A 25,995-nucleotide genomic window follows, 5' to 3' on the forward strand; every position below is an offset into this window, starting at 1 on the left:
GAGCGGGGAGAGTAGTCCTCATTAACTCGATATTAACAGCACCAGTGAAATATCACGTGTTGTCAATGGATATCCCACCATGGGTGTTGCAAACTATTGCCAAAAATCGAAGAGGCTTCCTGTGGAGAGGTTTATAGGATGCAAATCAATTGAAGCCATACCGACCCAATGCACGAACACAAGAAGAGGTGATCGACCCCCCTCCAAATCAGGTACCACCAACAAATCACGACCAAGTTGATACAAGAACAACGATCTACAGGAAAGATGAATGTGACACATCGATGCAAGAGCAAAATCAGCAAATGTCGGTGGTTCTTGTTAGATTTCTCGATCGTCAATCATCCTCATTTACTGAAAAAGTTGGGTCGCAGTCGTCCGACCCGTCCAACGTAGGCGGGTCGCACGTGTGAGTTCATGATAGAAATTAAATGTTTTTATACTAAAATTTTATACTTATTTATTTTTACCATACTACAATATTAGGTATATAACTCGTTTTTTAGTTGATATAATAATTTAATTTGTATAGTTAACCAACGTCTTTTCTTACTAGTTGAAATGTACTCCCTCTGTTCCTAAATATAAGTCTCTTTGGAGATTCCAATATGGACTACATACGGAGCAAAATGAATAAATCTACACTCTAAAATATGTCTATATACATTCATATGTAGTTCATATTGAAATCTCTAAAAGGACTTATAGTTTGAAATGGAGGGAGTACATCAATAATCAATTTGTTTATACTAAATTTAAATTAAGTGATGTAATAGAAGTTATTTTTGATTTATTTTTGTGACAATTCAAAAAATTGTACAACGCACACATTCATATTTGTATGTATATGCATATGTTCATGTATAGTTTGGTTAGATTAATATCATCGTGTTAGAGATTTTTTTAAAATAATGTCCAACTAAATTTTTTATAGTGTATTATCTGCAATTGTGTTACACGTGATTTCTAGTGTATTATTAGGTGTGCATATTGATAAAACCTTGTAGGGTATAAATTGTACTATTTGCAAACGTGTTACAAGTTGGATTTGGTAATAAGTTCATATGCATGGTATTGAAATAGGACCGATCATCGACGAACATAAACATATCACTGACTCAACTATGCTTACATTCGGTTCTTTTATTTGGTATATTCATCTCAATCTGGTGTATACAATAGCTCATGCTAGTTTCTAAAACAAAAGGTTTTGTGCGAATTAAATGTAGAAATCGAGTGATTGTACAATATGCTGAGGGCGGCCCATCTACCAAGGAACCTGTCTTTCGGCTGGCCTCAGGGCCTAGAGGGCCTAGCGGCAGGCTAGGCCCTTTGGTCCTTAGGTTGTCCAATCTCCAGACAAGGCATCATCTTGGCATGCAAGTTAAGACCCTCTCAAGATGTGGTCAGTCCCCTTTATAAGGCGTGGCTAGGGGTAGATCAAGGGCATATGTTCAATACCTCATTCCTTAGTAGCAACCGCCATCTTCAATTTGTAACCCCCTCATACAAGGCGTTTCCACCATTAACCAAATTCAAACATTTATCAAATCCAAAGTAGGAGTAGGGTGTTACCTCTGTAATGAGGGCAAAAAAAATGGGTAAAATCACCGTGTGTGGCCCACTCCGGTGACACCCTTGGAACGCTGTTGTACCCTTGGAACGCTGAGGTTGTGAGTTTGAACCCGGACGGCCGCACTGTTTTTGGTTTCTATAATTGAGAAAAAAGAGAAGTTATATGGGCCAGCCCAGAATATTCCTCCTCCTATGTTCAGCTGACACGTCATTTTATCCTTCAACATCAGCTGACACGGCATTTTATCCTTCATCATCCCCGCCAGCGGGAAAGGCAACCCCATGGGGAAACCCCCGTTGCCGACGAGCGCCAATGATCGTTAGCACATTGGTGATGTGAGTTCAGGTTCGGAGGAAGAAAAAAAACGTGCGGGGAGCGTGACAACAAGCAGCAACGAGGAATGCAAACTACAGTACTCCCTCCAATCCAAAAAAAGTTTCGTGGATTTAGTTCAAATTTGAACTAAAAAAAGTTGGGTTGGGCTGGTCAACCGGTTGACAGCCCAAGAATCTGACTGAATCCTCTCTCAGCTGCTCTGAATCTTGATGGTTTCAGTCTTTTTTGGCTGTTGCAGCTGAGATGAATCCGTTTGGTGGTGCCGTGTCACTATCAGCTGATATACTACTCCGTAGTAGTAGATCACATCAGACATATCCAAGTCTGAATGAGGTGCAGGCGTGCAGCTGTGTGAATCTGAATTTTATTCCCCTTTCAGGTTTGGCTTGGGAGGCAGCAGATGCGACCTGAATGCAAATTTACATTTGCTCTGGATATCGGGCCGTAGGGCCTAGGCCACCAGAAATCAATGCAAAACACCACCGTCATCGTCTGTAACACAAGACGGTGGACCGTGCTGAGCAAGCATTGCACTGCAGGGTTATTAGCAGCCACAGACTATATGCGTGTGTGTGAGTTGCAGAGGTCTGCGTTGCTGCCGCTACTCGCAGAATTACTGTTCATGTCACCATGCAAATTCATACAATTCATTTGGTGGCAACGTGATGTGAAGTCCATCAGCGTTAACCAAACCCTATGAACAGAGTCCACAGTAAACAGTCCAAGAATTTAATCACTAACATCATAAGGACGGTAAGAATACGATGTAAGCCACAAATCCAGACCAGGTAAACACCAGAAGCATAACCAACAATCGGACCGAGTTTTTCTTACAGGAGGCCTGAGAGGGCGTGCTTTAGCACACTTAACAGGCGGTACTTCAAAGATTTCTTCACAACCACACGTCGATCATCACACATTTATACATAGTTGTGTCTATCAGAAGTTTATTCAACACATCATACATGTTCAAACTCCACTAGTAAATGCATCAACTTGTCAACTCAAATTATAGGATTGATTCAGCATGGATAGACGATTTGCGACATCTACCATTGTTGGTCTTAGGTCCACATCAAAATTAAGGCATTCAGCAGCAATTCCTGCCAGAGTGTCAAGAAGCTTCAAATTTTCTGTCACTGCAATTTCCTTATCAAACAACTCGGTCGATTTCCTCCCCTGCTTGTGGTTCTCAAGGAAATTAATTACTAAGCTGTTTTTGTCCATATGTGTGGCCTTTCTCCTAGTAACAAGCTCCAAGATGATAACTCCAAAACTGTAGACATCACTTTGTTGGGTCAGTGGGCTTGTTCGTACATATACTGGATCCATATAAGCCATGTCACCAATGGATATTCCGCTATGTTCATGGCCTCTCACGATCAACCTTGATATGCCGGTGTCTGAGATCTTTGGCACAAAGTTGTTATCCAAGAGTATATTTGATGGTTTAACATTACCGTGTAATATTTTCTCAACAAGTGCGGAATGCACATAAGATAGAGCACCTGCCATTGTTGCAGCAATACTTAATCGCACGCCAAGGTTAAGAGGCACCTTGATGTTGGTGTGAAGAATGTAATGGAGGCTTGCTATAGAGTGAAACTCATGGACTAGCATCGGGACTTCGAATTCAAGGCAACAGCCTATGAGCCTAACCATATTTCCGTGAATGACTTGAGACTGGATGATGACTTCATTTGCAAAATCTTCATTCTGTACCACACTACCACTAAATAGCTTCCTTATTGTAACTGGCACACTATCAACAAGGCCCATGTAAACTACTCCAAAGCTATCTCTTCTAATAAGATTCTTATTCTTTAAAATTGGACCAAGCTCCTTTTTTTTGAAAAGTTTCACAAAATTTACATTCTCCAATGTAGGCCCACCATACCGCACGTGATTCCTGTGTGCTTTTCTGTCAAAGATGTCCAAATTGTTCAACTTATAGAGCACACCATTGTTGGAGCTAGAAATACTTGCACCTTGTGGGCTTACATTTTTCTTTACATCTTGCACTCCCCTTAATGGCCATTGATCACTCGAAGCTTCTTGCTGCCCTTGCTGCCAATGATCTTCTCTAGGTATCTCTACATATTTTGCAAGTCCTTCTGTTTCAGCGTGTTCCTTGATTTCCTTTCCAAGGTACTGATATGAACGCTTTGAGTTTTTCTCTTGGCAATATTGTTCCTTTAGGAAACTAACCTGCTGCTCAACTGATGAACCACTTATGCCAGTTTCGATGGTAATTTTTGTTTTATCTAGCCTATCAAGTATATGACGTGCAACTGGTCTCTTCTTTGGGTTCAAGTCCATGCACTGTATCCCTATCTTAGTGCATACTCTTACTTGCTCCAACTGTGTATGCCACTGATCTGATGCCTCCAACTGATTCATCCAATTTGCAACTACCTACAAAAGTTGCAGCTAGGAGTTAAAATGACATGGTAAACTTTATAGCAGCAGCGAAAACTCAACTACAGATGCAAAAAGTGGTTTGACATTTATAAGCGCATTTCCATATTTCTTTGTAAATTCAATATTTTGGGTGAAACTACCCTTTTGCAGGCTGTCATGGATGTGATCTTAGTGCTCGCAAAGGCTTAATTAAACATGAAATGTGGTCTGCTGAAGGCACAGTGCTACATAAGTGGATGATAGTTTAGACCGTTCTTGTTTGGGAATACATGATTTCTGCAATTACTCCAAGGCTCAGTTAATACATAGCACATTTCATTTAAAAATCTATCATTAACATGAGCAAACACTTAAATTGTTCTTACATTCTCCTCTTCTGGATACCCCTTCTCTCCTGTTAGTATCTCCACAATTATAATGCCAAGACTATATATGTCTGACGCAAATGTGAATTGTCCTCTATAGAATTCTGGTGCTAAGTATCCCCTACAAGAAAATTTATACAGCCCAATAAGTTAATGTGCAGAGTAAATAAGAGCTTTCAAACCCCTGCAAAAAAAGAGCTTTCAAGACGGTGGCTTACTGAGATCCACATAGATGTGAAGTAAAAGCTCGGGTTTGGTCTTCATCGAGGCACCTTGAGAGTCCAAAATCAGCAATTTTCGGTACCATGTGATCAGCTAACAATATATTTCCGGGCTTGAGATCTAAATGAAGAATACGCTTCTCATGAAGATGAAGTAAGCCCTCACAGGTTCCCTTGATAATATGATAACGATCTCTCCATTTAAGTCCACAAGACACATCTGCGGAGGAAAGGGGTTCCACATTTGCGTACATTAGAGATAATAATGTGAATCAATTGATTCATGCCATACAAAGCATTTTCAATATGTTTTCAAAGATGTCCAAACTAGTGTCAAAGAAGAGTAGATAATAAATCTGAGACGTTCAGTGTTAAAATATGCAAAGGCAAGTTTACACCCAACTATAGCATGTCACTTTCTAATTGATTAATTAAATTAACTTCCCCACTTGCTATTTTATTCAATGATATTATTCCAAGGAAGAAAATAAACATATCTTCTCACATAGATTATCACTTTGACCGAAAAAGCTGTTAAGAAAAAACCGGACGCTAGTAGTTTTGATCACCATTATTGGTTGCCCCATATGTAATGGACCAACACTACCCTTACTCAAGGGAGGAAATAATTCATGGATAATATGCCTACACTTTTCTAGTAAGTTGTAGTCTACAATACCAATCTACTCCCTCCGTTTCCAAATATTTGTCTTTCTAGAGATTTCAACAAGTGACTACATACGGAGCAAGATGAGTGAATCTACACTCTAAAATATGTCTATATACATCCAATGTGGTAGTCCATTTGAAATCTCTAGAAAGACAAATATTTAGGAACGGAGGGAGTATATTAGTTATATTGTATGTATTTACAAGACATGGAAATTAATAGAAATACTCCGGATATAAATGCAAAACCTACATCAAATGCAACCTTGCGGCCGGTTTTGGGAAACAAACAGACTGCAATGAAAATAGAATCGAATGGAATGACTATTTCCCTATTTGGTTGCGGATGATGAACCTAACTGGAATAGTAATTCACAACATTCGGATATGGTTGTGGTTGGCAACAGAAAAGCCCTCGCTTCAAATGAAGCCCTCTCCCCAATGGAAAAGCTTGGTCCACATCTTAGGATTGGGGGGGGGGGGGGGGGGGGGTTGAAAAACTAAGCTTAGGACACATGAAGAGATCTCCTACTCTAGGGAGGGTGCGACGGCCAGGTTGGTGTGCACTAAGCTCCGCCAAGGTTCTCCCCCAACGAGCCCACCCCTCTCCAACAATCATAGGCAGTGACACTGCCATTTGTGTTTGTCGCCTTCCTGACGGTACAATAGTGATTGTCACCACGGTTGATCCTGGCCTCACCGCCGCACTCGAGAATGAGGGGGAGAGGACTGTCCTGCTGCCGCCACCATATCCATGCCCCGTCTAGCTCATCGTTGTGCCGGAGGAAAATATGACATCTCTACCACCACCCAAGGATTTGTCCGGTGCCGACACATTGGTATAGGCATTGCCAACACCTTTGTATGGCTGCCTTGTTGACTCCTTCATGTGCCCCCCAACACGCAATAAGGTACGCTCGACCATGACCACGTCATCACAAAAATATGGTATGCTAGGACTATCACAAAATATGGCATGCTAGGACTATGTAGTGACCTGGAAAAAATGTAGAAATAAGCTTCACAATCATACCGGTAATATACTTATCGAGACTTCCTTTAGGTATGTACTCAAAACATAGCACCCAGTTTCGTAGATCTGCCATGACAAATTTCCCGTCATAGTCCCCCACCATCCCTTGCGTGTCAGAACAATACCCCAAAAAACGAACTATGTTCTTGTGCTTGGCCTTCATTAGGCACTCGACCTCTCTGTGGAATTTATTCTCATGCATGTCAATTGTTATGGACAGCTTCTTCACAGCGACCATTCCTTTTCCCACCGTTCCCTGCAACCACAACGTGAATTACTTTTTGTGATTGTGATGTGCATATGTCATATATCTTATACATCAACTGTGATAAGGAATGAGGAAGCTTACTAGACAGGAGTAATCCGTACCTTATAAACAACCGCAAACCCACCACTGCCAATTTGTTGATCATCAGAAAAACTGTCTGTGATTTCTTGTAAAAGTGATAACGGCAGGTATGTTGGCTCCGCACTTTCATCAAGCACCATGTGCTCTAGGTCAACCTTGTGTCTAGTACTGATTTTGGTATCCATTTGCAATCACTACTAGAGTGCACTACCTCTGAAACAAGACACCACAACTATTAGCTTTTAGTTTGTGTGTGTTCGTTGACAATAAGATAACTATTAGCTTTTTACTCAAGTAAATATAGATGGATCTCGTCTCTGTCTCTAGCTAGTTATTCAAGTTTTTTTTCCTGCTTTTTTTGCGGGAGAGCTAGTTACTCAAGTATAATCATAGAAGAACACTATTTTGCTAGCCTGGTTTAAAAGTATAGCCAATTAGCAATTTAAAAGTAGAGTAAATCATTCAGCAATAGTAACGGATTCTTACGTGTCGCTAGCCTGATTTGATCTGGATTAATTAGCTGTTTTGGGTTTATTGTTGGAATTTTGCTAGTAGGCCTTTGGCCCAAAGCCCAACTAAAATTCTGAAATTCTCTTGGCCCATTCATGCACACATGTGAGTGGAGTGAGTGGGCTAAAGTTTAGTCTCATCTCATAAGTTGAAAGAGAGTTGCACCTCTTTATAAGGTGGGCTCTTCTACCACTTGTATAAGCATGAGAAGAGGAGACCTACACGCGCGCTCCTCCTCCTTGCTCGCCTCGCCACGCCACGCCTCGCCTCGCCACGACGTGTCTACCCAAGCTGCCGCCGCTTCGTATGGTTTCTCACCACCGTTCCAAATCGTTGCGCCGCCAAGCAAGTCTTCTCCATCCCTTCTTTCGGCGTGCACCGGCAAAAGGGACAGCGGGCCTCCGGAACCCCGCCTCTCATGATCCTGTATGGGAGAGGGGCGATCAGATTTTTGGGGAGCGCATTCGCGCGACTGCTGGCAGCGACGACTTCGCGAACGACGACTCCTTCCCCGACCTCGGCAACCTCATCCTCGACGACATGGGCGACAACGTCAATGCCGGCGGTGCTGCTCCCGCTGCATCGTATGTGATTCTATCCTTCCAGTTCGAGATCGTGGTAGAATTCATGTTTCTAGTATGTGCCCTAGATGTGATCTGTTCATCTGCTATGCTAGTTCACATGATTAGTTTAATCTCTGTTGTTGTAGTCATGATTTATCATCTGTTTTTCGGATTAAATCTCGTAGTAATTTGCTCATATTTCCAACAATCCAAAAACCTGATTATAGGCAATTTACTCCGAGTGGTTTTGCTGCGCATCTAAAGCCGTCTGCCTTTAAGGGGGCACAATATAAGAGGTGACGCACGAGAGCAGTCTACTGGTTTTAGACCATGGGCTGCTATGATGCCACCAAGGGCAAGCTTGAGAGCGATCTTAATCCAGCACAACTGGAAGCTTTTGAGAAGATCGATACCCTATTTAAAGGCGCTCTTCTGAGTGTTCTTGATGACTCCAATGTGGATTCGTATATGTCGTTTGACAACGGCAAGGACATGTGGGCTGCGCTCGAGGCCAAGTTTGGTGCCTCGGACGTCGGCAGCGAGTTGTACGTCATGGAGCAATTCTATGACTACAAGATGACTGATGAGCGCGCTGTTGTACAGCAGGCTCATGAGATACAGTCGCTCGCAAAAGAACTTGAATACTTCAAGTGTGTGTTGCCAGACAAATTTGTTGCCGGAGGCATCATTGCCAAGCTTCCACCTTCGTGGAACAATTTTGCTACTTCCCTGAAACAATAGAGACAGGAGTTTTCCATTGCGGATCTCATTGGTACTCTTGATGTTGAAGAGAAGGCGAGAGCAAAGGACACACGTGCTCGAGTTACTGAGGGAGGTTCTAGTGCCCACATGGTACAGAAGAAGAACTTCCAGCCCAACAAGTTCAAAAACAACAAGAACAAAACTCAGGGCAAAGGCAAGTTTGATACAAAGAACAATCCATCACATTCTACCAACTTCAAGAAGAATTCTCATAAGAAGGGGAAGGGACTTTGCCATGTCTGCGGTGATCCTAATCACTGGGCTCCGAAGTGTCCTAACCGCTTTGAGGAGCGCAAACATGAGAAGAGCGGCAAGTCCGCTAATGTTGTCATCGGTGATACTGATATGAAGGAATTAGGGTACGGTATTTTTCCTACCATCCTTTCAGTATTTCAATCCCCTGATTGGTTAATTGACACCGGTGCCAATGTACATGTTTGTGCTGACGCCTCCATGTTTTCTTCTTACCAGGCCACTGGGACTTCTCCGGTGCTGATGGGGAACGAGTCACATGCCATCGTTCGAGGTGTTGGTACGGTCGATCTAAAGTTTACTTCGGAGAAGACCGTGCGTCTGAAGAACGTTCATCATGTGTCGTCCATCAATAAAAATCTCGTTAGCGGTTCCCATTTATGTCGAGATGGTTTTAAGTTGGTTTTCGAATTCAATAAAGTTGTAATTTCTAAGTATGGACAATTTGTTGGAAAAGGCTATGAGAGCGGAGGCTTGTTCCGCCTGTCTTTGTCAGATATTTGCACTAAAATTATTAATAATGTTTGCCACAACAATGAGTCTGATATTTTGCATTCACGACTTTGTCACATTAACTTTGGTTGCATGACGCGGCTAGCCAATATGAATTTAATTCCGAAAATCTCTTCCGTCAAAGGCTCTAAGTGCCAAGTATGTGTGCAAGCTAAGCAACCTCGCAAGTCCCATAAGACTGCAGAGGCAAGAGACTTGGCGCCACTAGAGCTTATACATTCTGATCTTTGTGAGATAAATGACGTGTTGACAAAAGGTGGAAAGAGATACTTCATGACGTTGATTGATGAATCCACTAGATATTCTGATGTGTAGCTTCTGAAATAAAAAGATGAGGCTTTGACTTTCTTCAAAAACTATAAAGCTGAGGCAGAGAACTGACTTGATCGAAAAATTAAACGGCTTAGGTCCAATCATGGTGGAGAGTATTTTTCCAATGAATTTGATCTGTTTTGTGCGAAACATGGTATAATCCATGAGAGGACGCCTCCCTACTCACCCCAATCAAATGGGGTAGCCGAAGGAAAGAACTGAACTCTAACTGATATGGTTAACATCATGTTAGACACTTCGGGTCTATCCAAGGAATGATGGGGGGAGGCGCTAATGACTGTGTGTCATGTCCTAAACCGAGTTCCCACAAAGCATAAGACCATGAGTCCATTTGAGGAATGGGAAAGGAAAAAGGTTGAAACTCTCTCACCTACGCATTTGGGGTTGTTTGGCGAAAGTCAATATACCAATTCTCAAGAAGCGCAAGCTTGGACCAAAAGTCGTGGATTGTGTTCTTCTGGGCTATGCTTTTCATAGCATCGGCTATAAATTTTTGATAATAAAATCTGAGGTATCCGACATGCATGTTGGTACGATTATGGAGTCGCATGGTGCAACTTTCTTTGAGGACATATTTCCTATGAAGGATATGTCGAGTTCATCAAATCAGGAGATACCTACTCCATCTAGTGAGGAATTCGCTGTAATTCCTGAACCCACCATTGCGATGGAACACGTTGAGAATCCTGTTGAGGGTGACAATGGAACTCCTGTGAGGAGTAAGAGACAGAGGACTGCAAAGTCCTTTGGTGATGATTTCATTGTATACCTCGTGGATGACACACCCAGGACTATTTCAGAAGCCTATGCATCTCCTGATGCTGACTACTGAAAGGAAGCTGTACGTAGCGAGATGGAATCTATCTTAGCTAACGGTACCTGGGAGATCACTGACCGTCCTTATGGGTGCAAACCTGTAGGATGTAAGTGGGTGTTCAAGAAGAAGCTTAGATCTGATGGTACGATTGAAAAGTACAAGGCACGACTTGTGGCCAAGGATTATACCCAGAAAGAAGGTGAAGACTTCTTTGATACTTACTCACACGTGGCTAGACTAACTACAATTCTGGTGCTACTATCACTGGCTGCCTCACATGGTCTTCTCATTCATCAAATGGACATTAAGACGGCTTTCCTCAATGGAGAGTTGAAGGAGGAAATTTACATGGATCAGCCAGATGGTTTTGTAGTACCTGGTCAGGAAGGAAAGGTGTGCAAGTTATTAAAGTCTTTATATGGTCTTAAACAAGCTCCTAAGGAATGGCATGAGAAGTTTGAAAGAACATTAACTGTTGCCGGCTTTGTAGTAAACGATGGTGACAAGTGTGTGTACTATCGCTATGGTGGGGGCGAAGGAGTTATTCTTTGTCTGTATGTCGACGACATATTGATCTTTGGAACCAAACTTGATTTAATCAAGGAGGTTAAGGATTTCTTATCTCGTTGTTTTGAGATGAAGGATCTAGGAGTAGCTGATGTTATCTTAAATATCAAGCTGTTGAGAGATGAGAATGGTGGGATCACACTGCTTCAGTTTCACTATGTGGAAAAGGTCTTGAGTCGTTTTGGGTATAGCGACTGCACACCTTCTCCAACTCCATATGATGCTAGTGTGTTGCTTTGAAAGAATCGACGGATTGCTAGAGATCAACTGAGGTATTCTCAGATTATTGGCTCGCTTATGTATTTGGTGAGTGCCACGAAGCCTGACATCTCTTTTGCTGTGAGCAAGCTGAGTCGGTTTATGTCAAAACCGGGAGATAATCATTGGCATGCGCTTGAGAGAGTTAGCGCTATTTGAAAGGCACCGCGAGCTATGGGATTCACTACACCAGGTATCCAAGGGTACTGGAGGGTTATAGTGACTCAAACTGGATATCTGATGCTGATGAGATAAAGGCCATAAGTAGTTATGTTTTTACACTTGGTGGTGGTGCTGTTTCCTGGAAGTCTGGCAAGCAGACCATCTTAACGAGGTCAACTGTGGAAGCAGAATTCACAACATTAGACACTGCCACTGTTGAAGCAGAGTGGCTTCGTGAACTCTTGATGGACTTACCTATGGTTGAAAAACCAATACCCCCTATCATGATGAACTGTGATAATCAAACTGTGATCGTCAAAATAAACAGTTCGAAGGACAATATGAAGTCCTGAAGACATGTGAAGAGGAAACTAAAATCTGTCAGAAAATTGAGGAACTCTGGAGTTATTACGTTGGATTATATCCAAACGTCAAAAAACTTGGCAGATCTCTTCACAAAGGGTCTATCACGTAATGTGATAGATAATGCATCGATGGAGATGGGTTTGAGACCCACCGCATGAGTTGTCCATAGTGGTAACCCACTCTATGTGATCGGAGATCCCGTGAAGTAGAAGTAGGAGACAAACTGTTGATCAGCTGGGAGGAGAGTATCCCTATATTAACTATCCCACTCCGTGAAGATGCAATACTCTCTTGATCTGCATGGCAGGTTGACTTATCTTAATGTGTTCCAAGTGGCTTATTCGGGTAAGCAGAGATGTTGTCCTGCAGAACATCTTCTGAGGAACACACCTATATGAATTTGAATGTTAATGTCGCAGTCTGTGGGAATTAGGTGTTCTCTAATAAATTCATGAAAAGGCCCTGGAGTACGACGTATACGCTCCACCCGCAGGGAAGCCTTGCAGCAACCCAGTACCGGTCAAGAATTTGTGTGAAACTAGTCTCGCAGAAAACTTGTAGTTCAAGGCATAATCCACTATTCAAGTTGTGATCTAGTGTAGCATAAATCTAGTGTAGCTGAGCCGAATGCACGTTGTCTATATTTTTAATTAATAATTAACGGACGCGTTAATTACTGAACCGTTTTCCGATTCTTTTGGATCGTGACGACTCCGACGTGGGGTTTACTCTCACGACCTACCCGGCCCGCACTATATAGTCAGGCAGACGTCTACCACCATCGTTCCAGATGATTGCGCCGCCACGCAAGTCTTCTCCATCCCTCCTTTCGGCGTGCACCGGCAGAAGGGACAGCAGGCCTCCGGAACCCCGCCTCTCGTGATACTGTACGGGAGAGGGGCGATCAGGTTTTTGGGGAGCGCACTCGCGCGACTGCTGGCAGCGACGACTTCGCGAATGACGACTTCTTCCCCGACCTCGGCAACCTCATCCTCGACGACATGGGGGACAACGTCAACGCCGGCGGTGCTGCTCCAGCTGCACCGTATGTGGTTCTATCCTTCCTGTTCGAGATCGTGGTAGAATTCATGTTTCTAGTATGTGCCTATATGTGATCTGTTCATCTGCTATGCTAGTTCACATGATTAGTTTAATCTCTGTTGCTGTAGTCATGATTTATCAACTGTTTATTCGAATTAAATCTCGTAGTAATTTGTTCATATTTCTGACATTTACCACCCTAGCACTGGAAACATAGAAATTAGCAACCTCGTGAGGGAAGGATGGATCGATGGCCAGAACTAACTAAGAGGAAACCAAAACACAGAATATACACTAGGGTGTTGATAGAGACCATCCTTCTCAAGAAATTAAGAGCACATGCGCATACATACCACGGCAGCGATGCTAAGTATTCCTGTAGAAGTAGAACCTGCCGGCCAGTGAGCAGAGATCAGTGAAATCTGGATCACCACGTCCTCCTGCCCGAGCTCTTAGGAAGATGGTCGACGACGATGAACCCACACGGCCTTAGCCTGCAGCGACAACACGTGATGGTAGAGCGCAGCTAGATGTCCTCACGGTCCGATGTAGAATGGGGAGGAAATTGTGTGGAGAAGGCTGAGACACGGGAAAGAAATTGGAGAAGATAGAGGTGTATACGCGCCTGCTGTTCCACCTCAAACAGACATCCTTGGGATATGGTTGCGGAGAAGGCTTAAATCCGTCCACAGATAAATTCAAGACTAGTGAGATATATTGTGTACCCTTTGTATACTTCCTTTTTGAATTGATATGTGTAGCATTTTTGTACCGAAGCAGAAGTATCTACTCAACTACTCAAGTGCTGCTCTCTAGTTGGTTTTCAAAACACAGTATGACATAGATGCTCACAAACAAATATAACAGTAATGATAAAAAAATTGCTGGGTAAATACTAATGATAATTAACGCAAATGCTCCCAACTAAACTGTGAACTAAAAAAGAACCGGCTCTGGTTTTCTACTGTTTTTAGTCAAAGATCTAGGCTGGAATTTATGTAAAATTGTACTACAATATTCTAAAATAAATTGTATCATTTCAAAGTATTATAGGAACCCTAAGTCTGATAAAACAAATTTTGTTGTCCGCAGGTTTTGGGTTTTAGTGAATGAAACGACGACATTTTAGTTTCAATAGAGAATGATGATTGTGTTTTGAGCATTAGTTTTAATTCAAGGGTTGCAGATTTCTAGAGTATAGTTGAAAAATAAATTATGACTATTGAATTACTGATGTTATTGAATCTTAAATCTTAGGGTACCTTCTAACTTTTGGTGATCCCGAGTGGAGGTTCAGTTTTGTGAACCAGCACACACCGGCCAACTCTCATTCAATTCTTCTTCACAAGAAGGACAAGTGAACCCATAAGATAGTCTTGGGCGGATATACAATACTTGCCCCGTGAGCACGAGCTCTGGCTCGGCACCACCATTACCTGAAAACCAACGAACTACCAGGGCGATGAAGATCGCTGCAACACATCAACGATGGGTGCACATGAAGGTGGAATGGGTGTCGTTGGCAAGAGAGGGCGTCTAGCTTCCACACGTTGTGGATGACATCAATGAGTAAGGGGGGCGTACACAATGGAGAAGCGAGGGAGTGGCGGCATGCAATGTAGAAAATAGTGACCGGATACAAATACATATGCGGGTTATGACAATCGCAAATACAAACATAGATAACTAGCCACAGTCCATAGTAATGTATGCGGTTTTCAAGACTTAACTTTAAGTAGCAATTGGACTAGTAATGCATAAGTCATGTAACTTAAAATTCATACCATAGGGGAAAATCCAGATACTAATTTAATGGTTTAAGTTTTGTCCATTTTATTGGTTAAAATTGTGGTCAAATTTGAATCTCAAAAAGTATGTGAATCTTCTCTTTTAGCCTGAAGGAGTACAATAAAAGAAGAATGAAAACAAATGGATCGTCGTTGAAAAGATCCATGGCAGGAGGGCAACGGCAAAGACGCATTTATCAACACATGTAACACATTGAGGTGTTAACACGTGCTTGGTGATTTTTTTGAGAACATGGTGTAATTTTTCTTTGAGACACACTCCCTCCCTCCGTGATTATTAGTAGTCTTCTTTGATTACTTTTGCAGGTATAACTGATGTCCCAACGCCCAAGACAGATACTTGTAAAGAGGCTTTAGCTCTGGCAGAGGATCTACTTGCTAGACGAATTATTGGGTCATCGAACTGCAAGACGGTGATCAAGGATCTTGCGGAGAATACTCACAACATCCATGGTGCGATCATCAGAGAAATCAAGGTCGATGTTGTGTAGTTTGAGAGCTATAATTTTATTCATGAATCATAAGAGTAGGAACTTTGAATCAGACAATCTAGCTAATTTCCATTTTCTCTCGAGTTGGGTAGACATGTGTCGCTCAATGAGCCACATTACATTGTAACTGTTCCTTTGGACCTTGTTGATCAATAAAGCAATGTAGTTTCCCTAAAAAAAGACTACCTACCACCGTGAATGCTATACCTCACTTCGGTTGACGTCTTTTTGGGCCCGCCCATGTGCAGGGCGGAACGACCCTGTCTTTTATTTCTTTTTTGCCTTTTATTTTCTTTTATTTTTATTTTCAAATTTAAAATAATTCGATTTTTTAAAAAAAATTCTAACTTTCAAAAAATAGCGCAATTCAGAAAACAAATGTTTGAGAAATCATTAACTGTCCCTGAATTAAAAAATGTTCATGATTTTGAAAAATGTTCGCAGATTTGAAAAATATATGAGATTTTGAAAATAATGTCCGCATATTCAAAACATGTTCATGATTTGGAAAGTATGTTAAGGAAATAAAAAAATCGCGTATTAAGAACAAATTCTGAATTTGAAAAAATGTTCAAGATTTTTTTAAATGCCAACAAAAAAATGCTCATGAATTTCAAATGCAGTTCATATATTCAAAAAATGTTCAATGATTCCAAAATGTTCATTAATTTCAAAAAATATTTCTCTAAGGAAAAATGTTTTTGAATTTTAAAATTTGTTTCGAAAATTCAAAAAATGTTCACAGTTTCAGAAAATGACGGCAATTTGTTAAAGATGTTCATGATTCAGAAAATGTTCAGAAATTGGTTAAACTATTCCGAATTTTTTAAAAATGCGTTTGTGTTTTCCTAACTATTTATTTTTTTATAAAAATGTTCACAAATTATAAAGATGTTCGTAAAATGAAAATGCAAATAAAAATAAAGAAAGAAATAAAAATGAAATAAAAGACAACAACAAAGAACAAAGCCTTTAGTCGCAAACAAGTTGGGGTACGCGTGAAACCCTTAAATTCTAGCTACCAACTCATGGCTCTAGACATGGATAGCGAGTTTCCACGGATACGTGTCTGTGGCTAGTGATTTGGTGATACAGCAGTCCTTCAGATCTCCTTTTACGTATTCCTTCCATATCAAATTCGGTCTAGCTCAACAAAAAAATGAACAAGAAACAAAGAAAAGAAATACATAATGAAACAATAAAATAAAAAGATAAATGAAAGAAAAATCAAATAAAAAGAAAAAGTCGGTCCAGCGAACGTTCCCAAGACCGGAGGGAAAAAGACCAGACTGGGCGGCCCACCCGCTGGAAAGGAGCGAAATGGGGGTATGCACTAGGTCCCTATACAACGACCTACCCGCCAAATAGGTGCCGCGTATCTTGCTTATAGCGGGTATGGCATCCGTCTCACGCGTAGAGTCCCCAGCGAGAACACATATGGGCAAAGCTAGTCACGTGACTGTGTTTTTTTTAATATATTTATTTTCTGTTTTTAGTTTTAGTTTGGTTAAATCCGGTTTTATTTGTTTCTTTCTCAGTTTTCTTTGTTTTTACATGTTTTCTTTGTTTCTTTATTGGTTTTCACAATTTTTTTGTTTTCCTATGTTTTTTTGTTTCTTTCTTGGCTTTGCTCTGACCTTTTTGTTTTCTTTGTTTCCTTCTCCTTTTTGCATTGTTTTTTTTTTCGTTTTCGTTTTCCCGTTTTCTCTTTGGTTACTCCTTTTCCTTTTTAACATATATCTACATTTTTGTTACATATTGTACATTATTTTTTATAAATTGAGAACACTTTTTAAATACATGTTAAACTTTTTTCGAATACTTCCTCCATACCATATGAATTGATGCTAAAATATATGTATCTTAGACACACTAAAATGGATGTATATAACACTGAAATACGTCTAGATACGTTTATTTTAGCGCTAATTAATATGAGATGGAGGGAGTAGATGATTAAAAAAAATTCCAAATGATGTTTCAATTTCTTTTGTTTAGATACACATTGTGCATTTTTTTATACAAGTAAAACCAATTTTAGTATTGGTTTAACATTTTTTTGGAGCTGTGGTTTAACATTTTTCATATATATGATTAACAGTTTTTAGATTATATCTTTGATGTCTACTTTTCTTCGTAAACATCGTGTATTTCTAGTATACATCTGATACATTTTTTATACATGTTTAACATTTTCTAAATACATGATTAATATTTGTTTATACATATATTTTAGGATGTTCACTTTTTCCATACACGTTGTACATTTTATTGTCATAAGGAAAAAAACTATATACACGTTTAACATTTTTTGAAATACGTGATAACAATTTTGAAAACTTATATCTTTTGATGTCGACTTTTTCCATACACATTGTATATTTTTTGTATACATTAGAAATATTTTGTATGTACACATTTAACATTTATTAAATGCCTCTTAACATTTTTAGAAAATGCATGTAAAATATTGTTTCTAATATATATATTTAGAGCATTTGGAAGTATAAGCAAAAGTAAAAAAAGGCAAAAAAAAAATAAAACAAAAAACATGGAAAATAGAAAGAAAAAAAGGCGGTGTCCTCCCGCGTGCTGGCTGCCCAATTTTGTCAGGAGCCTGGTTCGCGCCCTAGTTGGACCGGACCATTCGTGAGCTCCCTTCCTTCAGGCGAGAACTGACTCTTATCTCGCGTCAACCAAGACATAGTCGGGCCTCCTCCCACCAGCATTATGCCCATCTCACAAAAGAAGCCCAATATTCTGCCCTTCGGTGGACCCCAAGTTCCCCATAGCCAAGCCAAGCCAAGCCGGCCCAAGGAAGCTTCTCCGACCCTGAATTTTCCCTGCAGCAACCACTGGTGGCTAGTCAGTTACCTCGACTTTGCAGAGCCTGAATCTTTTCGAGTTTCGATATGCTTGGAAGGAAGGCAGAAGAATGCAATGCGTTAACCTGAAACAGATCTGGACTATCTTGCAGTCAGCATCAGCAGCAACACTGATTGAGGTCTGGGAGTCTGGCCGATCTAGTGATTATGTCAGAATCACATATTCAGATAAATACAGACGGTTTGTTTCAGTTATGCATGTTGTTAGCCTGTTAGGTATACTCACGGCGAAAATTCATACAATTGGTTTGCTGGCAACGTGATATGAACTCCATCAGCATAAATCACATATGAATAGGCTCCATCAGCAGAAAATAATTGCCCATACTAATTAAGCTCTGGAGAAGCCCGTCTCGCCCAGCCCGCTACCACGAGGGGGGGGGGGGGGGGGGGGGGAACCCACGCGCCGCCGTCTCCAACCCTTCCCCGTCCCCTCCCCCTCCCCGCCGCCGCCAGCTCACGCCGCCGGGCAAAGCCTGGCCGGCGTCGGCGGCGGCGGGCCCTCCTCCCTTCAGCGCGGTGTGGTGTTGGCGCGGGACAGCGCCCTCGCGCGGATGCGCGCAGCCATGCAGGGCGGCCGGATGGCGGCTCTCTGGCGCGGGTGGCTGCAGATTTGCGGCCAGGCGGGGCGTGCCGGCGCGGGGCGGTTGTGGTGAGCTTCTCGGTCCAGATCTGGATCGGGGGCTCCTCCGGCCTGCTGCACGTGGGCGGCGCGTCCTGTCGGTGGCTGCTGGATCCCGGGGCGGCGGCCCTGGAAGGTGGCGGCTGGTGAAGCTCAGGCTTCCTGTGGCAGCATGGCGTGGTGCAGTCCCTATCCAAGGTGGATCTGCATCGGCGATCTCGTGGTTTGGCCATGGATTGGTTCAGATCAGAGACGGTGATGAGTGTGCGGGATCCATCCCGACGGCTCTCGCGGTTTGGCGAGGTGGGGTGGGAGCCCTCCTCCCAGGCTCCAATGGTGGCACATTCAGGCAGTGGCTGGTGCGCCAGGGCTCCTACGGTGGCACTGCTGTTGCGGTTGGTCGCCGGATCTAGGCGGCTAGATCTGGGGCTTTGAAGGCGGTCGAGACAGTGCACAGGTTGTTGGGTGGATTTCTTGGAACGGATCCGGGTGAAAACTTGGTCTTCGGTCATTGACCGGAGCCGGTGATGATGATGCTCTTATCATCGTTTCCTTCATGAAGGCATCATCGAGGTGAAGCTCCCAACCCCACCCAATACCTCCGGGGGAAACCCTAGATCAGTTGACCGGATGACGGCGGCATTCTTGTGTCGTTACCCCCTTGGGGGCGGCATTCTTGGAGATGCACTCGGACTCGAGGGACCAGCGGATGGCATCTGCGGTGGAGCGGTGTTTCTTTCTACATATTCATGGCGGCGGTTCTCGACGGCATGGAGCAGTGGAGGCTTGGTGTCAGATGTGTGGCGAGGGACACGCGCAGGAGGTCGACGTTGTCTGGCGTCGTGGTGGCGTCGATGGCAGAGTGGCCTGACAAGGTCGATGCGTCAGTACATGCTTTGAGGATGGATCGAGGGAAGACGGAGGTGACGGCCCTTTGCATCGTGTGCGTGTGGTACTCACTGAGAGTGTGCCGGACCGGAGTGTTACCCAGTCCCGCCTATGTGGCTTGGATGGGGCATCCGGCGTTAGATGTTCGGCTTTCGTGCGATGTCTGTTTAGTATTTGGCCCGGACATTCGGCACACCTCCATCAAGGGGATAAGGAGTAGCGACAGGTGTCGTCTAGATGGTGGCCTCGGACTTACTGTTGTATTACTTTGTAAGGTTTTTGTGAATAATAAATAATATGGCCGCATGCATCACCCAGATGCAGAGGCCGGGGGTGATTCCTCCTTTTCAAAATAAATAAATAAATACTAATTAAGCTCTTGTACTGCTGCTCCTCTAACATCATAAGGAAGGGCACGAATAAGTGGATCCACATATCTAGACCAGGTAAGCACGGATAAATTACCAGAGAATTAAACGGAGATAACAATCTGACAGAGGTTTTTGTACCAGTGGGTCGACAGGGCCGAGGAGGCCTACGAGGGCGTTGCTTTTAGCGTGTTTTACTTTTACAGCTCTAGAGGATTTCAAAGACTTGGTCACAACAACAAAATACATAAATTACACGTCGATCATCACACATCCCTCTATAATTGCACCTATCAGAAGCTTATTTGCCGCAACATATATGTTGTTTGAAGTTCAAACTAAACTAGTAAATGCATCGACTTGTCAACTTAAGACCCACTGGCCACGAGATTCATTCAGTATGTGGAGCCGCTTTGCAACATCTATCATTTTCGGTCTTAGATCCAAGTTTTGGCTAAGGCATTCCACAACAAGTTGTGCCAGATTGTCAAGAAGCTCCAGATTCTCCATCACTGCAATTTTCTCATCGAATAGCTCGGTTGATTTCCTACCCTGCTTGTGATTCTCAAGGAAATTCCTTACTAAGCTATTATTATCAGAGTGTGTGGCCTTCTTCCTCGTAAGAAGTTCCAACATAACGACTCCAAAACTGTACACATCACTATATTCGCTAAGTAGGCCTGTTTGTATGTATAGTGGATCCATATAAGGATCGTCGCCCTTGACTGTTCTGGTGTGTTTGTAGCCTCTCCCGGTCAACCTTGATATGCAAAAATTTGAGATCTTTGGCACAAAATGGTCATCCAAGAGTATATTTTCTGATTTAATATTACCATGTAAGATATTGTGCCTTGAATGCATATAAGCTAGACCACGTGCTGATTCTGTGGCAATATTTAAACGCACGCCCAAGTTGAGACGTACCTTGCAGTTGTTGTGAAGAATGTCATGGAGGCTGTCTTTGGAGAGATACTCATATACTAGCATCGGGATGTCAACTTCCACGCAACAACCTATGAGCCTAACAATGTTCTTGTGGAGAACTTGAGATTGGATGACGACTTCCTTTGCAAACTGTCCATTTTGTAGCACAGTACCACTAATCTGCTTCTTTACTATGACTGGTACTCTATCAACAAGGCCTACGTAAACTTCTTCAAAGACATCTCTTCCAATACGGTTCTTGTCATTATTAGCTGGCTTAAGCTCCTCCTTCTTGAAAAGTTTCAACATATCTATCTTCTCAAGCATAGGCCCACCATTCCTGGCATAATTCCTGCGTGCTTTTGTACTAAAGATGTTCAACTTGTTGAGCACAACAGAGTTAGAGCTAGAAATACTTGCCCCTTGTTGTTGGCTGGTATTTTTCTTTGTACCTTGCACTCCCCGTAGTGACCACTGATGTTCTTTCGCGTGCCGCCAATGATCTTTAAATGCCCCAATAAATTCCATGAGTTCTTCCGTTTTAGTGCGCCCGCTCATATCTTTTATGAGATACTCAAATGAAAGATCCAAAATTTTCCTTTGACTGTGTTGTTCTTTTAGGAGGTACTCAAGTGAAAGATCCACAATTTTCCTTTGACTGTGTTGTTCTTTTAGGGATCTAACCTGATGCTCAACAGATGGACTAGTGATGCCAGTTTCGATGATACTTGCCGTTTTATCAAGCTTATTGACCATATGATGTGCAAACGGTCTCTTCTTTGGGTTAGGGTCCATGCACTCTATCCCTATCGTAGTGCATACTCTTACTTGCCCCAACTGCGTCTCCTTTTGATCTGCTGCCTCCAACCGATTCATCCAATTCTCAACTACCTTTAAAGATGCAAAGGTGAGTTCAGATCAAGATAGGAATTCTATTAATCCTCAAAAAAAAAGAGATAGGAACACTATTGACAGATGGTTTATAGCTACTATAGAAAGAGAAAAAAAAATACACTGGAAAGCCTAGAAGAGAAGATCATATATAGCCGTTATGAATTCACATGGACATATATGTTGTAAGTTGGATGTTTTATTTTTTGAAGCCTACTTAGGTGCATTTATCACGGGTTGTCATGAGTCTGAGCTAACGGCTGAGCTGGTTGTTCGTGTATAAAACACAACTCTGTCTCGGTGCAATAAGCTCAATAACATGCTAGCACAATTTAAAATGTAAATGCAATCATTTTCAGTCCAAATATAGGCCTTTGAGAGTTACACATGCCGAGAAGTGTTGATATATTAGTGCATTTTCAACATTTTCTTCATAAGTTAAATATTTTGGCAAACTACTGAGAATAAAGTGCTACAAATGCAACATTAATGACTCCGCCTTTGGTACCACCTTGCATGTTTAATTAAGCCATGTTCGCCTATGCCCAAGCATTAAGATCACATTTATAGCACTCCGCATATGCATGATTTTGGTAATTTCTCCAAGTTAAATTATCCCGTTGGCGTACTTTACTTGAAAATATATCCTTAACATGGAGCACATGCTTAAAACTATGCTTACATCCTGTTCTTCCTGATACCCCTTCTCTCCTGTCAGAATCTCCATAATTATAATACCAATACTGTATATGTCTGATGCAAATGTGACTTGTCCTATGAAGAATTCGGGTGCCATGTATCCCCTACAAAAAGATTTATGAAGTTTGATCCATGAATGTGCACACAAATATAAGTTCATGTGTCAAACAAAAGAAGAAGAAAAAAGCTTTCAGGAGACCGACTTACAGTGGTCCACATATGTTTGAAGTGAAGTCACGGGTTTGGTCTTTATCAAGGCACCTTGAGAGGCCAAAATCAGCAATTTTGGGTACCATGTGAATATCAATCAATATATTACTAGGCTTTAGATCTAGGTGGAGGATACGCTTCTCGTGAAGATGAAGTAGTCCCTCACAGATTCCCTTAATTATTTGGTATCGCTCTCTCCATTCAAGTCCACGAGATGGATCTGTGGAGGAATTTTTTTATATACTAGAGATAATTTAATGTAATAAACAAAATTAGTTTTTCTAAATATGTCCCAACCTACCTTCAAAATTCATAAACGAGCAGTGAATAATACTCAACGGTTTCTTAACTTTCCCAAATTTATAGTGGGTCTCCCCTCAATTTTTTTATGCTGGATCACTTCTGCTTTCCACAAGATTGAAAATTAACTTCCTCAAACCTCGTTACTTTACTGCATGCATCTGCTCTGACAAAATAGAAATATTTCCCCTTTAAATTATTCTCCCTCCATTCTTAAATATAAGTCTTTTAGAGATTTCAATACGGACTACATACGTGTATATATATATATATATATATATATATATATATATATATATATAGGGAAATGGTTGTGTACTCCTGGGAGTACGTACTCCCGCTTCTCATATACCATATAGATGAATCTTTTATACCACTTTATTATTTTTAATATACTTCATTAGTAATTATTAGATACCCCAAAATGAGTTCCATGAAAAAATTCATGTGAGTCTATATATTTTTAAATGTTTACGTATATACTGATGTGTTTGTACGTGAAAAAGGTATATTACAAAAAGTACATCACAGATAATATTTTTTCAACAAAACTCGTATTGGGTATCTTAGAATATTTAATGAAGTATATTGAGAATAATAAAGAGGTATAATTAATGTGTATTAAGGTATATTGAGAATGGGAGTACATACTCCCAGGAGTACAGAAGAGGAGTCCTATATATATATAGTCCCTATTGGAATATCTAAAAAGACTTATATTTAGGAACGGAGGGAGTAGTATTTTGATCGGAATTCTGTTTTTATTACGAGTTAAATTATACAAATAATTGCTAATATATCGAACAACAATATAATGACCTTTAGTAAAGACATAAATATGTAAACATTGTGATCATACCGGTAATATACTCAATGAGACTTCCATTCGGTACGTACTCAAAACATAGCAACCAGTTTCGTACATCTGCCATGACAAACTTTCCTTCGTAATCTTCGATTCTCCCTTGCGTGTCAGAACAGTATCCAAGGAAACGCACTATGTTTTTGTGCTTGGCCTTCGTAATGCATTCAACTTCTTTGTGGAATTTATTCTCATGCATCGTTTGGGATAGTTTCTTCACAGCGACCATCTTTTCCCCCACCATTCCCTGCAACCATAACGTGTATTACATATGTGCACATGTGGTGGTCTGACTGTCATGTGCATATGTCGTTTACTTTTTAGATCAACTTCAACTGGAATTGAGAAAGGTTACTAGCCAGGGGTAATTCTGACCTTGTAAACTATAGAAAATCCACCGCTGCCAATTTGTTGATCATCGGAAAAACAATCTGTGATGTCTTCCAAAAGTGATAATGGAAGGTATGTTGGCTCTGCACTTCGATCAAGCACCATGCGTTCTAGATCAACCTTGTTTATAGTACCAATTTTGGTATCCATTTGTAATCAATACTAGAGTGTAGTACTTTTGAAACAAGATAACTGTTATCTTTCCCCCTCTGTTGACAACAAGACAACTATTAGCTTTTACTCAAGTAATAAATAATGATTCCTTTCATGGTATATCAAATTAATTTAGGCCCTTTATTTTTGTGGTCCAACTAGCTCTACTGGAGCATGGTTAATAACAAATCGTGTTGTCCAGATCACTAATTGAGAAGTACTCCTTGCAAAGATCACTCATACCCTTTCCAGGTTGTGATAATGGCACGCTGCATGTGCACCACTTGTCCAAAAGCTAAGGAAGACCGGTGAAAAAACAAAAAGTCGAAAAAACCTGGAAAAACTATTTAAAAAGCTGAAAACGCATGCGGAAAAATAAAATAAAAAATTCAAATGGAGCGTCCAGAGTGCGACACGTGGCGGCGGCTGAGAGCGCGCCAAGTGACGCTAATCGTTGTGAGGCTTCCAAAGGAGCGCTCGTCAACTAGTTGCTCTCACGTGTTGTTGGCTATATAGTAGTGCCATGTCACCTAAAGCCCATGAAAAAGTCCTGTTCATATTTTGTGCCCAAATTTGAGTAAAGACATATAATTTTTTGTGACCTGCATTAACATTTTGTTAATTAAATCCATGATCAAATTTTGGCACAAAATACTAAGGGGATCTATAAACCAGAACAGAGGTAGTTGCTACTACTCCCTCCGTCCAATAATATAAGATGTTTTTCGATACCACACTAGTGTAAAAAAAACTGATAATCCACTATGACGCCCGGGCCCAGATGAGCCCGGTGAACAGTACTGCTATTAAAAATAGAAAAGGAAAGTCAAAAAAGTCAAATTTTTTTGGCTGGGAAGATGTTTGAGTGCATGATGTAGGTGCAAAATTTCATCCCATTTAGACATCTGTGGAGCTCGTGGCAAAAAATAGAAATTCGGCCAGTATAGTGCGTGAACAGCAGTGCCGAATTTTGTCTTTTTTGTCGTGCGCTCCTTGAATGTCGAAACACCACCAAAATTTGCACGAAGATCACGCACACAAGCATCTTGCTTGGAATTTTTGTTGATTTTTTGAAAAAGAAAATTCTATTTTTTAATGATTTTTTTATTTTGCCCGGGCTCATCTGAGCCATGGTGCTGAAACGCCGCACTCCAAAAAAACATCTTATATTGTATTATGGGACGGAAGGAGTAATTGATTATAGTATTTAATGCAAAGCGTGTGAATGAAGGTAGATGGTTGGAAGGAAAGGAGCTAGCGCCCCCTCTTTTGCATTTGGACGAGCTGCATCCAAGCCTTTACCTGGGTTGTCGTGCTGAACCCGGGCGACATATGTGTAGTCCGCTTCACTCTTTTTCCTGCTTTCTCGTCCTTCGACATAGGATTTTGA

The 25,995-nt window shown here is 41.5% G+C and overlaps 1 protein-coding gene across 7 annotated transcripts in view; it reads right to left on the reverse strand.

Moving 5' to 3' along the window:
- Positions 1-2,679: 2,679 nt before the first annotated feature.
- The window catches only part of LOC125512726 (putative wall-associated receptor kinase-like 16), a 30,514-nt gene continuing 7,198 nt past the window's right edge, over positions 2,680-25,995 (reverse strand). The window contains exons 2-7 of one of the 7 annotated variants that reach the window (XM_048677818.2): positions 13,468-13,608; positions 6,991-7,183; positions 6,622-6,877; positions 4,917-5,139; positions 4,699-4,819; positions 2,680-4,327 (exon numbers count right to left, since the gene is read on the reverse strand). In XM_048677818.2, coding sequence (XP_048533775.2) covers positions 2,912-4,327; positions 4,699-4,819; positions 4,917-5,139; positions 6,622-6,877; positions 6,991-7,155 — 2,181 coding nt within the window. In that variant the 5' untranslated portion in view covers positions 7,156-7,183; positions 13,468-13,608 and the 3' untranslated portion in view covers positions 2,680-2,911. Of the gene's footprint in view, positions 4,328-4,698; positions 4,820-4,916; positions 5,140-6,621; positions 6,878-6,990; positions 7,184-13,467; positions 13,609-14,376; positions 14,551-17,870; positions 18,257-20,263; positions 21,992-22,673; positions 22,795-22,897; positions 23,121-23,201; positions 23,303-24,059; positions 24,310-24,437; positions 24,662-24,848; positions 24,940-25,995 lie in introns of those variants that run through there. The other 6 variants (XM_087528633.1, XM_087528634.1, XM_087528631.1 and 3 more) reach the window with 6 other exon arrangements.

The sequence above is a fragment of the Triticum urartu genome, chromosome 6A (assembly GCF_056163025.1).
Source record: "Triticum urartu cultivar PI428250 chromosome 6A, HENAU_Tu73, whole genome shotgun sequence".
Taxonomy (NCBI): domain Eukaryota; kingdom Viridiplantae; phylum Streptophyta; class Magnoliopsida; order Poales; family Poaceae; genus Triticum; species Triticum urartu.